This window comes from Ruditapes philippinarum, unplaced genomic scaffold (assembly GCF_026571515.1).
Source record: "Ruditapes philippinarum isolate M1 unplaced genomic scaffold, ASM2657151v2 ctg100_1_1_1_1, whole genome shotgun sequence".
In the NCBI taxonomy this organism is placed as follows: domain Eukaryota; kingdom Metazoa; phylum Mollusca; class Bivalvia; order Venerida; family Veneridae; genus Ruditapes; species Ruditapes philippinarum.
Genome location: NW_026860686.1, coordinates 365,099 through 384,760, shown reverse-complemented (window position 1 = coordinate 384,760; position 19,662 = coordinate 365,099). Strand labels below are relative to the sequence as shown.

The 19,662-nt window shown below is 32.9% G+C and overlaps 2 protein-coding genes across 2 annotated transcripts; one reads left to right on the top strand and one right to left on the bottom strand.

Moving 5' to 3' along the window:
* Positions 1–3,910: 3,910 nt before the first annotated feature.
* On the bottom strand, positions 3,911–16,022 carry LOC132713077 (uncharacterized). The gene is made up of 7 exons (XM_060695539.1): positions 15,900–16,022; positions 10,713–10,912; positions 9,710–9,782; positions 8,939–9,011; positions 7,890–7,996; positions 5,971–6,113; positions 3,911–4,957 (listed from the first exon to the last, which is right to left on the bottom strand). Exons 2-7 carry the CDS (start codon positions 10,866–10,868, stop codon positions 3,911–3,913), a joined length of 1,599 nt encoding a protein of 532 aa, XP_060551522.1. The 5' UTR covers positions 10,869–10,912; positions 15,900–16,022.
* A 21-nt stretch (positions 16,023–16,043) lies between these two features.
* LOC132713060 (uncharacterized) lies at positions 16,044–19,325 on the top strand. Its single transcript, XM_060695524.1, has 2 exons — positions 16,044–16,859; positions 19,064–19,325. The coding sequence occupies exons 1-2, from the start codon at positions 16,173–16,175 to the stop codon at positions 19,139–19,141; spliced, it is 765 nt and encodes a 254-aa protein (XP_060551507.1). The 5' UTR covers positions 16,044–16,172; the 3' UTR covers positions 19,142–19,325.
* The last annotated feature ends 337 nt before the right edge of the window (positions 19,326–19,662 follow it).

The window sequence follows — 19,662 nt, the reverse complement described above, 5'->3', positions numbered from 1 at the left end:
CTTATCACACAATCAGTCACCAGATATTTTAAATAACTTTTAATATACAAGTCTTTGCAAAGTAAGTGTGACATAGTAAAGTCAAGTTTTACAGAAGGAGGAACTTAATGTAATGGTACATACCAGATATCATAGCTCTGGGCAATTTAATTTCTGAGAGGAAGACGTTTAAAGTTTCCTTTACTAGTCAATATCTGCCTGGGTCATTTTTGATCATACAAAATATTAGGTCTATGTTCACAAGAGATTTAAATGTTTTCTTCTAAGTAAGCTCTAGGGCAGATCTAATTTTAACCCCTTGGGGTGTGATTTATAGGAATAGAACAAAAAGGTTTAGCTGCATACCAAATATTCTAGTTACCAGCATTGTAGCTTCTGCATGGACTGTTTTAAAGCATGCAGTTCATTAGGCAATGCTACATGCCAAACATCTGAACTCTGGGCACTACAGTTTTAAACAAGAATATTAAATACAAGGCTATTTTAACTAAGTGACCCATATGATGGGCCAATTTTGACCCTGGGGACATTTCTTACGACTTGTCAAGAACCACAAGGATAATTATACATGCAAAATAAAAGAAATATCTATTATCTAAGCTCTGGGCTGTGTAGTTAATGAAATAAACTACAGACAATTTGTTATCACAAAAGGCCATCTCCTAGCACTATGTCAATAAATACATGCATAATTGCTTTAACAAAAGAATCTTAAGTTTTTATAATCTATCATTACAGATATGATATACATGTAGTTAAAAGTGACATTATGCTCATCAAAGTCTAAATGGGCAGTGTGCATGTCAAAAAAAAAAATTACTTGACATTCTGCACACATTGTGTACAATTTTATACTTTACTTGAAAAAATAATCAATAATCCATGTGGCAAACTGAAAATTTCTATAAATATATTTTAGAAAGTATCTGTAATTCTTAGAAAGAGCAGGGCAGGCAGATGAATAATTATAATTATGGTCATTTTATATTGCACAATAAATTATTTGTTCATCACAATTCTAATAGTGAATCATTTTGAAATACATGTATACTAGTATTACTAATTCAACTTTATCACACACCCGTGCCGATTTTGCAACTCTGTAAAAATGGTATTGCAAGGCCGTGCATATATTTTGACTCGACGTCATTAGCGTTATACAAACATAGTGTAAAGACGCCTTAAATGTTAGTGTTATACTATAGGCCTGTCAATGAAACACGACTTTTTTCACTTTAAACGGTCTTTATTTTGGGTATGTGATAAATAGAATATTAAATTTGTGTAAGTTCACTACTAAATTTATTGAACTCGTGGAATAAAATAATATTATGCTCGCCAGAGGCTCGCATAATATAATTTTATTCAACTCGTTCAATAAATTCAGTATTGAACTTACACTCATTCAATATCCTCTATTAATATGACAGTGAAGAAGATAAGCATTTAAAACTTTAAACAAAAGGGGCCATGATGGTCCTGAAAAACGCTAACCTGAATATAAAAACTTTCCATGACAAGGAAAAAGTAATATTGTAGACTATAAACAAAAGAAGAAACCTAAATCTTAAACTGGTATCACAAAGTTCATAATTGTATCTGAAATAGTGCATGTGTAAAAACATTACTGGTTGCTTTCACTTAGGGAAAACAACAGTTCCAAAAGATGTGTACATATTTGATTAGTTTTCACTCTATACATGTAAGGAAAATTAATAACTCCCTTGGACAGGGCCAATTTTGAACCCAGGGCTTTTATTTGAACAAACTTGGTAGACACACATTAGAAGATTTTTTATGCATAAATATCTAAACTTTAGCTCTTTTGGTTTTTGAAAAGAAGATTTTAAAAAAAATTTTTACTGTATACATGTAAGGAAAATTAATAACCCCCTTGGACGAGGCAAATTTTGGCCCCAGGGCTTTTATTTGAACAAACATGGTAGACACTCACTAGAAGATGTTTCATGCTTAATATCTAAGCTCTAGCTCTTTGGGATTTTAAAAGAAGATTTTTTTTAAAGTTTTTACTATATACATTTTGTACATATAAGAAAATCAATGACCCCTTGGGGTGGTGTCAATTTGACCCCAGGGCTTTTATTTAAACAAACTTGGTAGATACTCACTTGAAGATGGTTCATAAGAAGATTTTTTAAAGTTTTTTCTTTCAGTTGCAATGGCAACCAGATTCTATATGAAATTAAATTCTTTAAACAATTTTTAAAGGTGACCCCAAAGAAACATTCCTGTGAAGTTTGGATGAAATTGGCATGGCAGTTTATGAGATGTCGTTTGGAGTAAAAGTTTACGGAGAGACGCTAGACGGACAGAAGCCGGACAAATTGTGATCACAAAAGCTTATCTTGTCACTTTGTGACAGGTGTGTTAAAAAAACGCTAGAAAATATAATAAAACAATTTTGTACAACATTAATGAAAAAAAAAGTTAAATACTTTCTTATAATTTCCATGAAAGGGATCAATAAACAAATACTTTTTATTACAAAAAAGTGATGATGGCACTCAACAAAACATCTCATGCTGTTATTCAACATATCTCATTGTGTTATTCAACATATCATGTCAGAAAATTGGATGAAGGAACACATCATCATCTCCATCATCACAATCAGTAAAATCATCATTATCATTACTGATACCATCATTCTTCTCATCATCATCAATCAATGTTGTAGTATCTGGCAACATGCCAAAAAGGTATGGCGAAACATTTAGCGAGGAAAATGATGACTCTGTTTCACTGTTTGTAACACTATCGATATTCCCAGGTACTGATTGGTAACTGTCTATTGACTTGTAAACATCATTCTTTCTTTCAGTCTGATTGTTCAGCTCTGACACTCTTTGGTAAGAATTTTTCTGGCCATCACTTGACAATAATCTAGTGGATTGAGAATCTATGCTGTTGGAATCAATTCTTTCATGATCAGTGTGTGATAACGGTTTAAACTTGAGCAGTTCTCCTAATAGGTTAGCGCTTCTTTTCTTATCTAATTTAAATTCAACCTGTTCTGTCCCATTTTCTGATGTTGTTTCAATTATCAGGCAAGTCTCCTTACTTTTAGAGGTTTCATTTTCTGCTACATTTTGCTGTCCTTTATTTGATAGAGTAACTGACTTGGGTTGTATATTCCCCTCTGTTTCACTTGATATATCACTTTTCTTCAAATATAAGGAATATTTACTGGCATAATCTTTGCCATTTTCACTTGTCAATGTTTCATTAGGCCTATTTCTAAATATGGATGTATCAGAGACATCTGCACTTGAGTCTTCTGTATAGTAAAAAACGCTCTCACCCTTGACATCAGATTTATCAAACTGTGATGAAGATTTAACAGAATTTGTAGAGCTCAGTGATAGAAGGGCAGGAAAATCAAGTGTTGAGATATTTCCATCAGGTAACTGTATATGCTGACTGTAGGGAAAAGATCGCATACAGACTGGCCTTTTTTGTTGGTTATTGGACAATGAAAGAGAAGGTTCACTTTCTAAAGCTTTCTTATTTTTAAAATTTGAAACTTGTTCTGTATAGTATGCACTATGGGAAACTTTTGGTTCACCATGCAGTTGTACTATGTCTTCATCTCTCACAGCAGTTACCTGTTTATTTGGGTATGAAGTGTCAATACCTTGATCAGTTTCTACAGTAGATATACCTATACCTGTATTAGGTTGAAGCAGTTTAATATTTGATACATTTGCTGGACGTATCAATGTCGTCATATTTGAGGCAGAATTGTTACCAGGCAATGCTGATTTCTGTGAACTAGAACCAGCATAGTGTTTTAAGACTGCAGTGCTACGTATAATATCTAAATTCTTCGATAAAACTTTTTCATTTACTTTCTGTTTAAAGCTCACATGAGCTTGTTTCAAAGTGTCTGTTATACTTCCAGTTGACAAGAACCTCCTTGAAGACAGGAGATTTTGACTTTGTGTTGAACTGACTCCCATATTTCCATATTTCCATCTATTCTTAAAGTTAATTCTTGCAATGCTTTAAGACTGTTTGGCCTCTCATCTATACTCTTGCGATCATCTCCTGAGCTCAGGTATGACGCTGTTTTGTTCAAAGCTGGTTGGCATTTTGCCGTTTCCTTTATATAAGGTGACATACTTCTTTCTGGTGTTTCAGTCGACGTTTTTCTTACCTTCTGTTTTGGCTGTAGGATTTCATTTTCATTTGGGACAGTTGATACTGAAGCACTTCTTTTTTGACTTGTTTTTTTCTTATTATTTTCATTGCTATTCCCATTATTGTCACTGTGCCTTGATTGAGTTTGAGATTCAGGTTTTTTCTTCAAGGACAAATCGAGTGTAGCATCAATACCTGATGTGGATGATAGCTGACCAAAATGAAGAGGTGCAGTTGGGTAATGAGGATTAGGGGTATAACCTTGAAAATAGGTCAATGGTGTCCATGGTAACAAAGAATTTGCTGCATACCCAGCCAAGCAGGATTGGTAACTTGCACTTCCTTGTACTGGGTATGTATAAGGCTGATATAATAATGGTACCAGAGGAGTTTGCAATCTAGCTTGAGAGATAGGGTTTGTATTTTGTTTACAGTTTTGTGAAAAGGGCTGCTCTCTTTGTCCCCATAATAATGAATAGTTCATATCTGATCCCGCGTAATAGACAGGTCTGGGACAAACATTTGTCACAGGAACTTCAGCTGATGTAGTAACACATTCTTGCACTGTAGCATGTTTACTGTTGCTTCTAGATTTAACCAGTGCCACTAAATCATCCAATCTACTCTGTGATGCATTTTTAGACACCTTAGCAGCTGAACTTTGACTCTGAGCATCCAAAATGAGTGTGACAGGTGGTTGATTAGTGACATTGTTTATCACAGGGTTGCTTAAATTCATCATAGCTAGTGTGTCTTGGCTTGAGCTTGCTAATGAAGACTTGGTAAATGTGATAACCTGGAAATGAAAGAATAAAAATTAACATAGGAGTTCTTGAAATGTAGCTTATTCCAACAGAAATATACAATACATTTGGATGTACAATAATAACACCTTGATCAACATTAAACAATCTTTTAGTAACCTGTCAGCAAATCTTAAAGAAGCACCTATCATTATACAGTACATAAATTATAAAAAGTTACTCTACTGAAGTTTTTTGCCATGGCAACTGGAAATATTGTTAACATTTGCAACAAAATATATTTAACTCACTTTGTTTTTCCAGAATACTCATCTTTATTGTGATAAATGACACACAAATAAGCATTTTATTGTTTTAAAACTTAAAGGTCCATAATACTTCAGAAATGATTTCTTTTTCATTTTAAAGCTTTTTATCTATGGTGTCCTGTTATAAATTCCAAAAAGTTTTGCATTGGCCAATTTGACTCGAATTCCCGGAGCCATCCTTTGATCCTGTTGCGTTTTGGCAATTAGTACATTTAAAGTGATTTGATATTTTGTATGGAAGTCAAAATACTACTTTATTACTACTAATATTTGCTACTTTATGACAAAGATTTCAAATTCAGCGCTACTTTCTTCAAGCCTTAAACATCTATTATGCTCTAAAACCGTTTTTTAATAAAACATTATAAAATTCATGTGTAGGGGGAAAAAAGTTCATTTCTGAAGCATAATGTGCCTTTAACTTAGGCTAAAAATTGCACAAATATTTATTGATTTACAATTTGATTCTGAGTAGATTTATTTATCATCATTTGCATATTGTTTCATTTTAAGTAACCAAGTTGATCTTTGTCATTTGGGCCTCAGTGGAGCTTATATAATATATTGAAAACAAAACTGAAAATATTTCACTCCTTATTGTTCCCCTCATAAAATACTTATTGTTCACCTTATAAGATAAAAAAATTTTCCCCTTATCTAATATTAATTGTTCCCCTCATTTAATACTAACTGTTACCCTTATTTGATATTTGTGAAGCAGAATGATCCAAACTTACAGGTTTAGGTTGAGAAGATGGTATTATTGTTGCAGTTGTTTTCTTATTTCTGCCATGGAAAGGTGAACATGGATCCAGTTCTGTCCGTACTTTATTAGGATCATTTGTTTCATCTACTGTAATAAGCTTTGTCTGGTCTTGATCTGGAATAAAATTGTTCGTTAGTTTTGAGTGCTAGCAGCAAAAAAGTGGAAACAAGACTCTACAATACTGTTGGCAACTAAAATTTTGTATATGATGTTGTAAACCTCTAAAACTCAAAATAACAAGCAATTATCATAGTATTACAAGCAATCCATAAGTCCCCTACCGGTAAGAGCCCAAGCAACATTCTGAAGGGCCATTGGCCATTCACTTAGGTTCCTATTTTAAGTAAATTTGTTGAAAAAGTTCTTTAAAAGTGATCACAGGAAACAGTTTTTATGTACAGACAGACGGACTGAAGGACACTCTAAAGTTATTTTTTAAACATCCCTGTTATCAAAATATAACATTTTTAAAATCCTATCATGATTGAAGAAGTTGGAGTAAAAATTACCAATTTCTCAAAAAAAAGTCTAAGTTCAAAAGGGGCATAATTCTGGAAATAGTCTTGCTAGAGTATTGAACACTCACAAATGTTGAGTGACAATAAGAAACATTTATATGAAGTTTGAAGTAGATACATTCAGAAAAAGAAGTTATTAAAAAAAACAATGTTTTTTTCATGAAAATTTTAAGTTCAAGGGAGGTAATTCTGATAAATTTTGTGCTAGAGTTGTAAACCTTGTCACATATGATGTGGTTGATGACAAGCAACTTATATTTAAGTTTGAAGAAAATACCTTAAGAAATAAAGAACTTATAGTGAAAAAACTAGAATCAGAAATCTTGAAATTCAGTCTATTTGTTGCCATAGCAACCAGAATTTTCAACATAGGAAGATAAAAAAGGATGTGCATAATTTCCATACTGCCATCTACCCATATGTCAAGTTTCATAAACATATTTTCAGTACTTTTTGTGTTATCACTGGATCCAGGTTATGTGTAAAATTTGCCATATTTTCAGTCTATTTGTTGCCATAGCAACCAGAATTTTCAACATAGGAAGAAAAGAAAAAGATGTGCATAATCTCCATACTGCCATCTATCCATATATCAAGTTTCATTAAAATATTTTCAGTACTTTTTGCGTTATCGCGGGATCCAGTTTTGTGGACTGACGGACGGACAGTAAACCTAAAGTCCCCTCCGGTAAACCGGTAGGGGACTAAAAAGATTCAAAATTTAAAACAGGACAAGTCTGTTAGTAGTTTTGTTTGATTTTAACTCAACTACCTAAGCTGAGTTTGATTTTAAGTTGCACCAACACTGTGACGGTTATACAGCATATTTCATGCTTTAGTTGTCGAGGTAGGCCATAAAATAAGCAATGTTGAATATCTCATCAATTTAGGACAGTTTTCAAACCACAGTGCTACAAAATTCTGTCAACTACCCAAAATGAAACACTGTGATAGAAACAAAAACATTTATAAGAGATATTGTCTTCAATATTTAATACAAAGATTTGAATTAAAATGTCAGGGATGGACATTTAATGGACATTGGAAAACCCATATGGGCAGTTTATCAAGAATAGTGCCAGTCATTTTATTTTTGGAGGTAAATTTTTCTACGTTCCAGATGAAAGCACCGATTCTTTTGCCAGAAATGGGCAAAGCAAACAGGACCTTGCTTACAGACTCATCTAATAGATTATTAATCTATATAGTACTGATAACCACTTAACCATTGTGCTCACTCTAAATAATGATTTCCAATTGTTGTTCAGTTATCAAAAGATAATTGATTGTATGTTATTCAAGGTAAGAACCAAGTTGACATGGCAAATAATCTTTTGAAAATGCTTATTTTAAAGAATGGATAAATCCATACCTGTAACAATCACCGTTATATTCTGATTTAAGGCATCAGCAGGTACACTACTAGGCTCTTCAGATCTTCTTTTTGGGGACTGTACACTTACTTTCATTCCTTGAAACCTGAATATAACAACATATACTATGTAATATTACTAATTAAAGCTTATAGAACTGATAATGAATTTCTTAGTTTCAACTGAGGGATACAAGGCAACATGTGTTTCCTAATATGACACCAATACTGGTCAGTAACATCAAGCAGACTTATGAGATATCAGATTTCATAACAAATGAGATAACAAAAAATTTACTTGGAACATCTTTTTGTACACCTTGTTAGAAAAAAACAAAACAAAAACAGTTCTCACACATTAATCATCATTCTAGTGTAAAATTAGCAAAAAAAAACAACAGACAATAACTGGCCATAAGACTGCTATTTCCTTTTTTTATTTATATGCCTACACATATTTAAGAAGAAACATAATTATATGAGTGTTGAAGAGTTACCATATTTTGTCACCTTAGTGCAATAAAAGGTTAATTAACTCCTATTAAATTTTAGAGCCAACACAGTCTGAACCATGATTCAATTACTCAAAATGTTAGTATGGTGGACACAACAATGTTCTACTTCTGTTGATCAGGTTGCTTTTAATTTGGACAGACTATCTCCCCTATATTACCTTTTCCCGTAAATATGCTACTTTCATAATCTAAATCAGCAGAAATAAGTTATTGTAGTATCAAACATCAGTGAAAGAAAAATTCTGGGGAAGAACCTTTCGATTAGAAAACAAAATGCAACCAAAAGGGAGCACACCTTAATAATATACAATGTATATAAATAATGAAACAAATGTAATAGTTACTTTAGCTTGAAACTACCAGGGCTTAATAGATAAAAAGTACAGATTTACATTTATATTTTGTTGCTTATTAGTATGCAGAGGTTACCATGTCTCCACAAATGCAAGTTAGTTTTGCCATTGTAAGCCAAGACTGCATACTTCAAAGTGACCTCAATTAAACATCATATTAAAAGTTTTAAACAATACAAACTTTTGTTTTAGAGCTCTCCTCATATCTGGCAGGGATCCGGTGTAAAACGGTAGATTCTGTAGTTCTTCGGAGGCTGAAATAATGTGGAAAAATACTAAATGATGATAACATCGTAAATAAGAGTAAAGACAGATTGACTTATTTTGGTATCAATTAGTGCATGTTATGTAATGTTGTAACAAATATAATAAATATGATATTAAATTTTACAACAAACTATAGAAAGTACTAATCTGTTATTTTCATTGTTGGTCTTAAACTGATGGCATGACATAGAATGACATAAATTATGAAGTTTCATATCTATAGATTTTAAACATCTACTGCTGCCTTGTCATAAATAACTAATGACTTAGACACAATAAAAAATTAAATGATGATAGTAAAGAATTTATCAAAGATATTAAAGGGAAATTGCAAGAGGAAGCAGCATTTCTGGCAGTATTTTAAGACTATCAGGTTCTATAATACAAACAAATTGCATTTAAGGTACTCACATTTTTACCATGATATCAAAAGGGGAACAACTTGACCACTATTTATTCTTATTATTCTAATATAATAACATTTTGTCAGATATATACCGCACAATTTTACCTACTAGTGTTTTCTTCCTCTTTTGCAAAAATACTGTTATTTTTTCCCAAATTTTGGGAAAGGCAACTTCCTATACCTGTGAAAAAAGCCCTACACCAATGAACAATATTTAATTTCAAATCACATGTGCTTAATACTTAAATAAAACATTTGAAATATCTAAAGCTATCATACCTTGTGGAAGTGACATAAGAAGACAGTTAGCTAGTACTTTGTCTGTGATTAACAAGCGAATATATCTCACAGTCTGTAATCATAAAATATATAAAATTTCCATTCTTATATTGAACAGATGAATGCAATGGTCTTTGAAAATTCATCAATAAATGTATAGCAATAACAATCTTCAGCAAAGAAAACGTATCTTTCTCTTTCTATTTCTTTAACAATTCTGTTTTAAACCTTCTTTTTATGTAAAATATAATTTAAAAATAATTTTCCTGCTTGCTACTGAACAAATGATATGAATGATGCAGATACATTGTACTAGAGTTTTACTGCAATGATTTGCCAAATGTTCGATTTGATTTCAATATCAAGCACACTGATCCAGTCCCATTGGTGGTCTTAAAAAATTATTTTTACTTCATATGGAAACCCTGCACTTTTTTGCACTCCTTATTCACATCAGTGAGTGAAAGTACTGGATTGAAAAATGTTTGATCGTATCGATTTATTCAGGGGAATAGACATATACACATACAATGTTATCACATATATCAACTTGCATATATATAAAAACACACACATAAATGCAACAAAAATAATTATAAGATTAATTAATGAGTATGTTCTATGTAACCCTAGGATTGCCCATTAAGCTAAAAGCTTATTTCCAATGGGGTCCATTTACTGTAAAATTATTACACTAACTTACATAATAATAAATGAATTATAAAGAAGTTAAAATAAATGACAATTTTCAACAATCAAGACACATTTTTCAATATAATAAGACAAGTACGTTGATAGTGCTTAGAGAAAAAATAATCATAATTGAATTAGTACAAAAAATGTACTGATGACAATAAATCTTTTAAAACAGAATAGTGATTTAATCCTTGTCATGCAGAAACTGAAACACTACACGTAACAAAAAAACATATGGACTTTTCTAATTAAGAACAAGAAGATACTATTAATGTCTCTGCTTGAATTGTGAGAATTTCATTCTTACTCTATCTCTGCTGCCAAGTTTACATGGATCAAAGTCACAAAGCACAGCTAAAAGTGTATTGTAAATCTCAGGTGTTGAACTCAGGTTCACTTTCAGCATGTTAATGAGTGCCACTAAGGCTGCTGTGTCACAGCACCTCACGTTCTTAACTTCCATTATATGTTTGACAATCTTTAAACATATGCACTGGTCATACAGTTCTGAAATGAATCAAATTACAATCAATTTGCCTGCACAGTCATGTTTATTATTTTTCGTAAGGCCTTCGGCCTTGCACATGTATACAAATAGCATGTTTATCGAGGTTCGCGAGATAGGTACCGCATTTCAAAGATAAAAACGCAAAATAAACTAGTCGTACTACGTCACACACATCATGATCACTCGAGCGTTTGATAATCATAGTTTACCGAGCGCTGGATAGGTACACACGTGTAGTCTCAGGCTGAATTTTATTTAGCTTTTTTCATCTTTTATCGGTAAGTTTCTTGGTCGAGACAGTTTTTATTTTGTACAGCTCTTTGCCGGCACGTAGTGTTGGTATTAGTTTTTTATCGTTGGTCCTTTTTATTAAGGAATAATGAGCTGCAACGAGGAAAACGAGGACGAAGTCCTTAGTCTATGCGCCGATTCATCTGACTCTAGGGAAGAGTTCGAAGGCTTCGAAGAAGCTGATTTGCCTTCTGAATTTGTTGTAACGCCTGCTGTTGGCGCAGAAATTGAGGTGCATGATTCTCCTGTCAAACGGAAGAAAAAGTCTAGGGCTCGTGTCCCAAAGAAATTAAAATCAGTTGTGACTAAAAAGTCTACTGCCAAGTCTAAGACTAAGTCTCAGAAAAGTAAGAAAAAGAAGAGTGACATTAATTTGGAAGATTTATCTCCTCATGATATTGGTATTTTGAAAACAAAATTAGGTTTGAACAATAAGGAAAACTCGCAGAGTTTTCGAAATAGACCAAATTTACGGGTAGAGGTGAACCCTGATGATATTTCTTTAGCTGATTCAGATGACTGTTTTACTGTGAATTTTCCCCAATGAAGAAGATAGAAGAGACCTTGAAAAGGCTTTGTTTGGTGATGATGATGAAAATTCAGAGAATGATGATGAGTGGGATTTACCCCAGATCTTGGTTTCCGAGAAAGGTCCAAGTATTGACAAGAATTTGGCAAAACTAGTTAATTCCTCTTGCACTACTCAGTCAAGTGTCTCAGATATTTTGCACAAGTATAACGTGCCAGAAAATTGTGATTTCTTGGCTCCACCATCTGTTAACCTTGATGTTTGGAAAGTTTTAGGCAAGAAGGGTCAGAGTCAGGATCGTTGTTTGGTAGATATCCAAAATATAGTTGCGGCTGAGATGGTTGCAGTTGTTAAATTGGCTTCTGTGCTCAAGCATCATATTAAAAGCAATGTTGAAGCAAAAAGTATCTTAACTGATTTGATTTCTTTAACTGGTCAAGTTCAGTTTAATCTGTCTTTAAGACGTAGATACCAATGTAGGCCTTTTCTGAATAAGAAATATACCAATCTTTGTAATATTAATGTACCCATTACCACAAAATTGTTTGGTGATGACCTTGCAAAAGAGGTTAAAAATTGTGATGTTGGTTTCTCTTTAGCAAAAGAAAAATATGGTACATCTTATTATGGTCCCCAGAGATCCTTTCGGGGTCGAGGTGTTAATTACAGGGGAAGAAGACCAAACAGGTTCCAGCCTTATGGTCAGCAATATGGCAGGCAACAGTATAGCCAGCAGCAGTATGGGCAGCAAAACCCTCTTTTGAGACGGGGAAGAGCTAGGGCGTCAGCAACAGTTTCAAGTGCCCCAAACTAAACAGACTGGACACCTCTCATGTAGGTAAGCTTAAACTTTGTTTGGATGTTTGGAAACAGTTTACTCATGATGCGTGGATTCTTCAAACAGTAACTGGTTATTGTATTGAATTTGAGTCAGTCCTCTTCCAGAATGTTGTTCCTAAACAAATTCATTTTAATGAGGAAGAACATAATGTTGTTGATTTGGAAGTGCAGGACCTTTTGAGGAAAGGTGCCATTGAAAGGTCTGTACCAGAACCTGGACAATATATTTCTACCATATTTACGGTATCCAAACCTGGTGGGAAGTTTAGACCCATTATTAATTTGAAACATTTGAATAAATTTATCGTTTACGAACATTTTAAACAAGAACATTTTAATTTGGTGTTAGATTTGGTTCAAAAGTTTGATTATTTTTGTAAAATTGATTTAACTGACGCATATTTTGCTATTCCTGTCCACAAAGATTTTCGTAAGTTTTTGAAGTTTATGTGGAACGGAGTTCTGTACGAATTTGTTTGCTTGTGTTTTGGTTTGTCATCAGCTCCTAGAGTTTTTACCAAGATTTTAAAGCCAATTTATGCTTGGTTTAGGTATCAGGGTATAAGATGTTCATATTATATAGATGACTCTTTAAGCATGAACAGAGATAAAGAAATTTGTAGGAATGATACAGTTTTAATGTGTGACACTTTATCTTCTTTGGGTTATACAGTGAATAAAAAGAAATCTGTTCTTGTCCCCACACAGAGGTTGATATTTTTTGGTTTTGTTTTGGACTCCGTTTTATTTATGGTTTTCCTGACAGATGAGAAGTTCAAAAAATAGTTTCTTCGGCTTCTAATCTTCTACAGGAGATTGTTGTTGTCCAAGATCTGGCCTCTTTTATAGGGTTAGTGATCAATGCATTTTATGCAGTTCTTGAAGCCCCATTGCATTATAGAAGCTTAGAAAGAAATAAATTGTTAGGTCTTGGTTCTAACATGAATTTTGATAATAAGGTTGTCCTCAGTAAGGATAGTCGAGAGGAGTTGTTGTGGTGGAAAAATAATGTCACCATCAAAAATGGAAAACATATAAGGCCTGGACTAGTTGAATACTGGTGTTATTGTGATGCTTCGTTTGTTGGGTGGGGCTCGTATGATGAAGAACTTAATAAATCTGTTAATGGAAGATGGAATTCTTCTTTGTTTGATAAATCTATAAATTATCTGGAATTATTAGCTATTTTCAATGCAGTCCGAGCTTTGTATAATGAGGTGCGGGATACCCATATAGAGATAAAGTCAGACAATGTTTCGGCTATAGCTTATGTAAATGACCTAGGTGGAATGACTTCCTTATCAATGGATTTGTTGGCCAAAGACCTTTGGGAATGGTGCTTGTCTAGGGATATTTTTCTTTCTGCATCCTATATTCCTGGTGTAGATAATGTGTATGCTGATTATTTTTCAAGGAATTTCTCGGAGAGTACTGAATGGTCTTTGAAACCAGACATTTTTGAAAGAATTTGTGGAACTTTATTCAAACCTGATATAGACCTTTTTGCCTCTGAATGGAATAAGAAGTTAGATAGATATGTCTCACTTCTGAGAAGAACAGTAAGTTAGCTTTATAACTACCTCAAGTAAAATAATTCAGTCACAGGCACGATTTGAACCCTAAACAGTGAGGGGCAAGTGGTTTGTAGTAAAGGACCTAACACACTCGGTAATGAATGTCCAACATGGACAATGACAAACTAAGAGAGAGAGGGGTAGTGTCATAGGAAAAATCAATAGCAAGTAGGTAATCCCTGCCATTGAGAAGCCGAAATAAGGTGTTTTTATGAACTGAAAATGTATGTTGCCTACTTGTTTTCAGCAGAGAATGACTTGTGCAAGTACAAAGAGCCTTAGAGGGTACTGTTTTAAATAGTAGATTTTGCAAAGAGGGTACCAATTTGACCAGAATACATTGACCTTGAGCAAGATAAAAAATTAAACCCCAGGTTGTGTTGACAGACTTAGGTGACTGGTGCATAATCTGTACATATACTCTAATGAGAACTACTCAACTAGATTAACCATTTAAAGATTTACCTAGCTCTGTGATTAATTAAGGCACCAGTGACAGTTATCGTGGACTAACCAGTTCTCAAACCTCAAAGCATTCAAGAGGTCTTTTAGTTTAAATAAAATATATCTTCAAAAAAAGTTTTTACATAATAAGGTACACTATAATCTTTATGTAACATTCCTGTAAAATTTGACTGAAATTCAACAATTAAAAAGCTCTATTTCCGTTTTGGAAAAGCACAACCCTCTGTTTTAAAACTGACATGGCCTCTTAAAATAAAGAACCTAATCTCAAACCCCTTCAAGTATCTCTAAAATTCTACTGTTTAGTTTAGCCGATAAAGTGATTGTTATATGACTATCACATGACAATGAAGTACCCTACACGATGCAGGTACTAAGGCCCCCACGATTACACGTTTAAACGGATTCGTTTCGATTTTCATTCATAAACGTTTACGATATTGTTTACCGTTTAATCGAAATGACCATATTGTCTTACAAAATTTCTTAATCATTGCCTGTAATCATGGATTTTATCAATTCTAGTGGTTTATTCCAAAGTAAACAAACGGAAAATGGGTGTTTACAACCCTTCACACAGCATTACCGTGCAAAATTGCTCGTGACATAATACATTTTTAGTAAAAAATGGGGATACAATGCAAAAAATGTGTGCTGACTCAATCGTGATGAGCCCTGCACATTCTTTATTTGTACATGTATTAAAAATAGAAAGAAAGACATCATTTGGCGACTCAAATACATGGTGTGTATAGTACATAGAGGTACCACCGTTTAAACGGTATCGTTTCGGTTCTTAGCAGTCGTGTAAACGTTTACAAAAAATTGTAAACGTGGGAGCCTTAGCAGGTACCTGCTTTAAGGTATTTTTGTCTATAATATTCATTTTCACAAATAGTGAATGGTGTATTTATGGGACTTACAATGGTAATTGCAATTTGTATGAAAAAACGCTAACTAGCCCGCTAAGTAATAAAATATGTTATGTAAATATTTGTTCCTATGCACTGTTTTCATTTGACATCAGCACACATGTCTGTCTGAAACTAAGCTTTTATGCACACAAGTTAAGGACATCATAGTCACTTCTAGTAAAAAAAAATAACAGCACATGAATGAAAGGTTTGAGAATAGGTTGGGTGGGAGATTAGATACTTATACGATAATTGCATGGTAACCATGCTATTGTCTCGCCCTGTGAATTTAAATTTCATATAAAAATTATGTTTCAAACTTTAAATATCATTTAAAATGCTTCAAGAATTTTAAAACACTTAATACACATACATTTGTATTTCTCATTTATTTACACTTGCTCGTTTGCCTCACACGTGCATCGTCTGCATTTAGATTGGTTTCCATCAATAATACAACAGTTATTGTTTGTAGATGAAATGCGTTGGCCCAGTCTAACAGTATTATAAGAGTACTCTCCCCTTATTAGTTGCTATTTCTGTATCGAATGACGCCTTGAATGAATTGGAATGTGATATTTGCCATTTATTTTATTTTAAGCTGTTTTATATTGAAGCTTATTTGTAAATGATTTAATTGTTTAATATGGATGAATCGGAATTTCGGACTAAAGACGGAGGGATTTCTGATGTACTTTCAACGGCTGATAAAAGAGAAAATATGTTGGAACAGGAAAAACACGCGTCTCAAAATGAGGTACCGACTGGATTAGGCGATCACTGTGACAAGGTAAATGATAAAATGACCAGTGATGGTCATGAAAAATCAAAGAATGATACAGATTCTACAAATGAGCCAAATTGTGGTAAAATAAGTCCAACCAGTTACACCGAAGAGTTAGATCTTACAGACCCAAATAGTGTCATAAACATGTTGGAAAATGTTGATTTAACTGAAGAAGACACTGAGGATTTGCTACAGGAAGCTTATAAAATGAATAGAAAGCTTAAAGAAATGTTAAGACGTCAAGATGATGAATCCTCAGATTCAAAACCAAAGGTAAAATCAAGAAGTAAATCTAATATGGAATCACGACTAGGTAATGGAAAAGCAAGTGCATCAGGCTCGGCAGTGTCATCAAATCACGGATCTCGAAATGGTTCATCATTTGGTATCAGAAAAGTTTTACCACCTATTACAGGAGAAAAAGACACAAGTGTCTATGCTATTAAACTACGAAGATCTAAAACAAGTGTTCAAGATACAAAACCGGTAATGAGTGATCCTGCAGTTCCCCGTTCAAAGTCAACATCTAAAACTGCTATTAGAAAGGTGATTATTGATATTGCATTTCAATACAGAGCATGTTAGTCTGTCCTGTTTTTAGACTATAATGCTCTTTCATATTTAAAATTAACTTTGAAAATGATGCACTTCAGAAACTTTTATTTTATTTTTTTATCTGTAAGACTTTTGTTTAAGTCATGATAATTATTAACTAGTGACAAAGAATTTCCTTCAACTCTCTCAATTCACACTAGTGTAAATATACTGTGATTTCAGACTTTTAACAAGCAGCAGTCAGGTACAGTTAAAAGTCCCTGTCTAGGTCCCTTGAAGTTGAGATATGTTGTATCATAGTTTGGGGACCTTTCTGTTGAATATGTGTCAGAGTTAAATCATATACATATACATGCACAGTGCATTAACTGGAGTGTAAGGCTCCCACGTTTACATTTTTTTGTAAACGTTTACACGATTGCTAAGAACCGAAACGATACCGTTTAAACGGTGGTACTTCTTTGAATTAAACTACACAATGTATAAGAGTTAGCTAAATGATGACTTACTTTCGAGTTTAAATACATGTACAAGTAAATCATATTCAGGGCTCATCACGATTGAGTCGGCAACTATTTTCTGCAATATATCCCCCTTTCATTATTTGAAAGATCAAAGGAAATCATTTTTACCAAAAATGTATTATGACACGAGCGATTATTGCACGGCGATGCTGTGTGGGGGGTTGTAAACACCAATTTTCCATTTTTTTTTACTTTGGAATCAACCAATTAGAATAGATAGAACCCATGATTACAGGTAATGATTAAGATAATTTAAGACAATATGGTTATTTCGATTAAACGGTAAAAAATATCGTAACCGTTTACGAATGAAAATCGAAACGAATCCGTTTAAACGTGTAATCGTGGGGGCCTTACTGGTGTGCAGGTATTAGTTACTCGCACGCAAGACAGTAGAAGAAGGGATAGCGATAGAAATCATATACAGATCCTCCTTCATTGGTTACTTTTTTTCTGGTGTTTCACACTGTGACAACAGGGAACATGTTTTTATTTTTGCCTATTATACAAAGGAAGAAGAACATCAAAACACTCAGCAATCTGATTAAAACTTGAGGATTTGCCCCCTAGTACATATCAGATAGCCTTGTGTTTAAACAATCGGTAATGCTTATGCGTCCCCCAGACAGAATTAAGCGTACGCGGAATCCTTGCTCTGAAATATTTGCATCCAGCTGTAATAAGCATGCTTACTGGGACGCCGAAAAAAGCGTCACAGAGAACCCTGTGTTTTGATGCTCTTTCTATTACTTAATACATTATATCAATTTTTTTTACATATTAAGTGCATTTTGTCACATAAATTTTAACTATGAACAATATTCTCTGATATCCTCTTTTGGTAAACAGTACCAAAAGATATAGAAATATACACATATGTTATTAAAGTCTTTTTTAAAAATAAAAAGGGGTGTTGCGTTTATCCATTTGTATGAATTTGGTTGTTATTAAGCCAAATTTTTTAATCAAGTCTTACAATTGCATGCTGCCTTATTGTGTACGAAAATAATTTCTCTTTAATTTTAAATCTTTTGTAATGTTAATGTAAACTAAATGTCTAAACTGATAATAATAATTATGTTTTTTTGTTATACAAGTATCAAAATCTATCTCAGGCTCTGCCATTACTATTGACCTGTATTTTCACCATTGTTCATTGTTTTGTTTTAACAAGTCTCGATGTTTTTTGCAACAAAATGATATTTGTTAAGTAAAACTTTATAGTTTAAATAATTTGTATAAAAATCTATGAGGTTTTGATTTCTGTCATTCTAATGATTATTCATCAGTTTTTTCACCATTGTACTGTATTGTTCATTGTAGTATATAATAAATAATCCGTGTTTTTTGCAACAATGAAATATTTGTTAACAACAAAATTGTTAACAATATGCTCTATTCATGCAAGAAAAAAATCAATACTACAATGTATATTTTTTATTAATTTAGTGACATATCAAATTTTCTTGAAGTTAATCTGTCACAACACATTTGATAGCATGATAAACACAATGGTGTTAAGGAAAGTTTAATAAAAGAACATTTAAGACTTGCCCAGAAATGAGTCAAATCAAAACCAGATTTTAAAATAGTTTAATTCATTGATTACAGTATAATTTTCTATATTTATAGTTAAATTAATTGATTATAGTATAATATTCTATATTTTAGGATTCTGATTCACCATCTAGAAGAAAGAAAGCATCAGGACCGAAACCAGAGTGGAATGACAGATTTAATTTTACATAAACAATTATATTCTATGATATTCACTTTTTACATAAATGAAGAACTAGTTAATACAATTATAAAATTATTGTTTTGAAAGTTTAGATCTGGTGCTTCCCATTTGTTACAAACAATAATACTGCATGTTTTTTCTTTATTTTGCAATTTGATTTTGCAAGACAAAATAATTTCCGTCTGATATATTTGTACTTGTTTGTTTTGTTTTTTTCGAAAGAAATCTTAAAAATCATGTAGCAACAAAAGGTAAAATATAACATCCAGGTGTCTTTGAGAATTGCAAAACATTACTTGCAATATACCATTACCTGATGAAACTACAGTAATACAATGTATTATTTATTAATTCTTTCCTGATTCACAGTGTTGTAAATCAGCTACTTTGCAGGAACACGAGGTAATTTGTTGTTAGCTGATTGATGTTGTAGAAGTAACATAGAGTTATATCTACAGAGTTTATGTATAATGAGAAAGGTAGAAGTTATACTGTATACATGTAGCCTAGATCCTAAGATGTCATATCT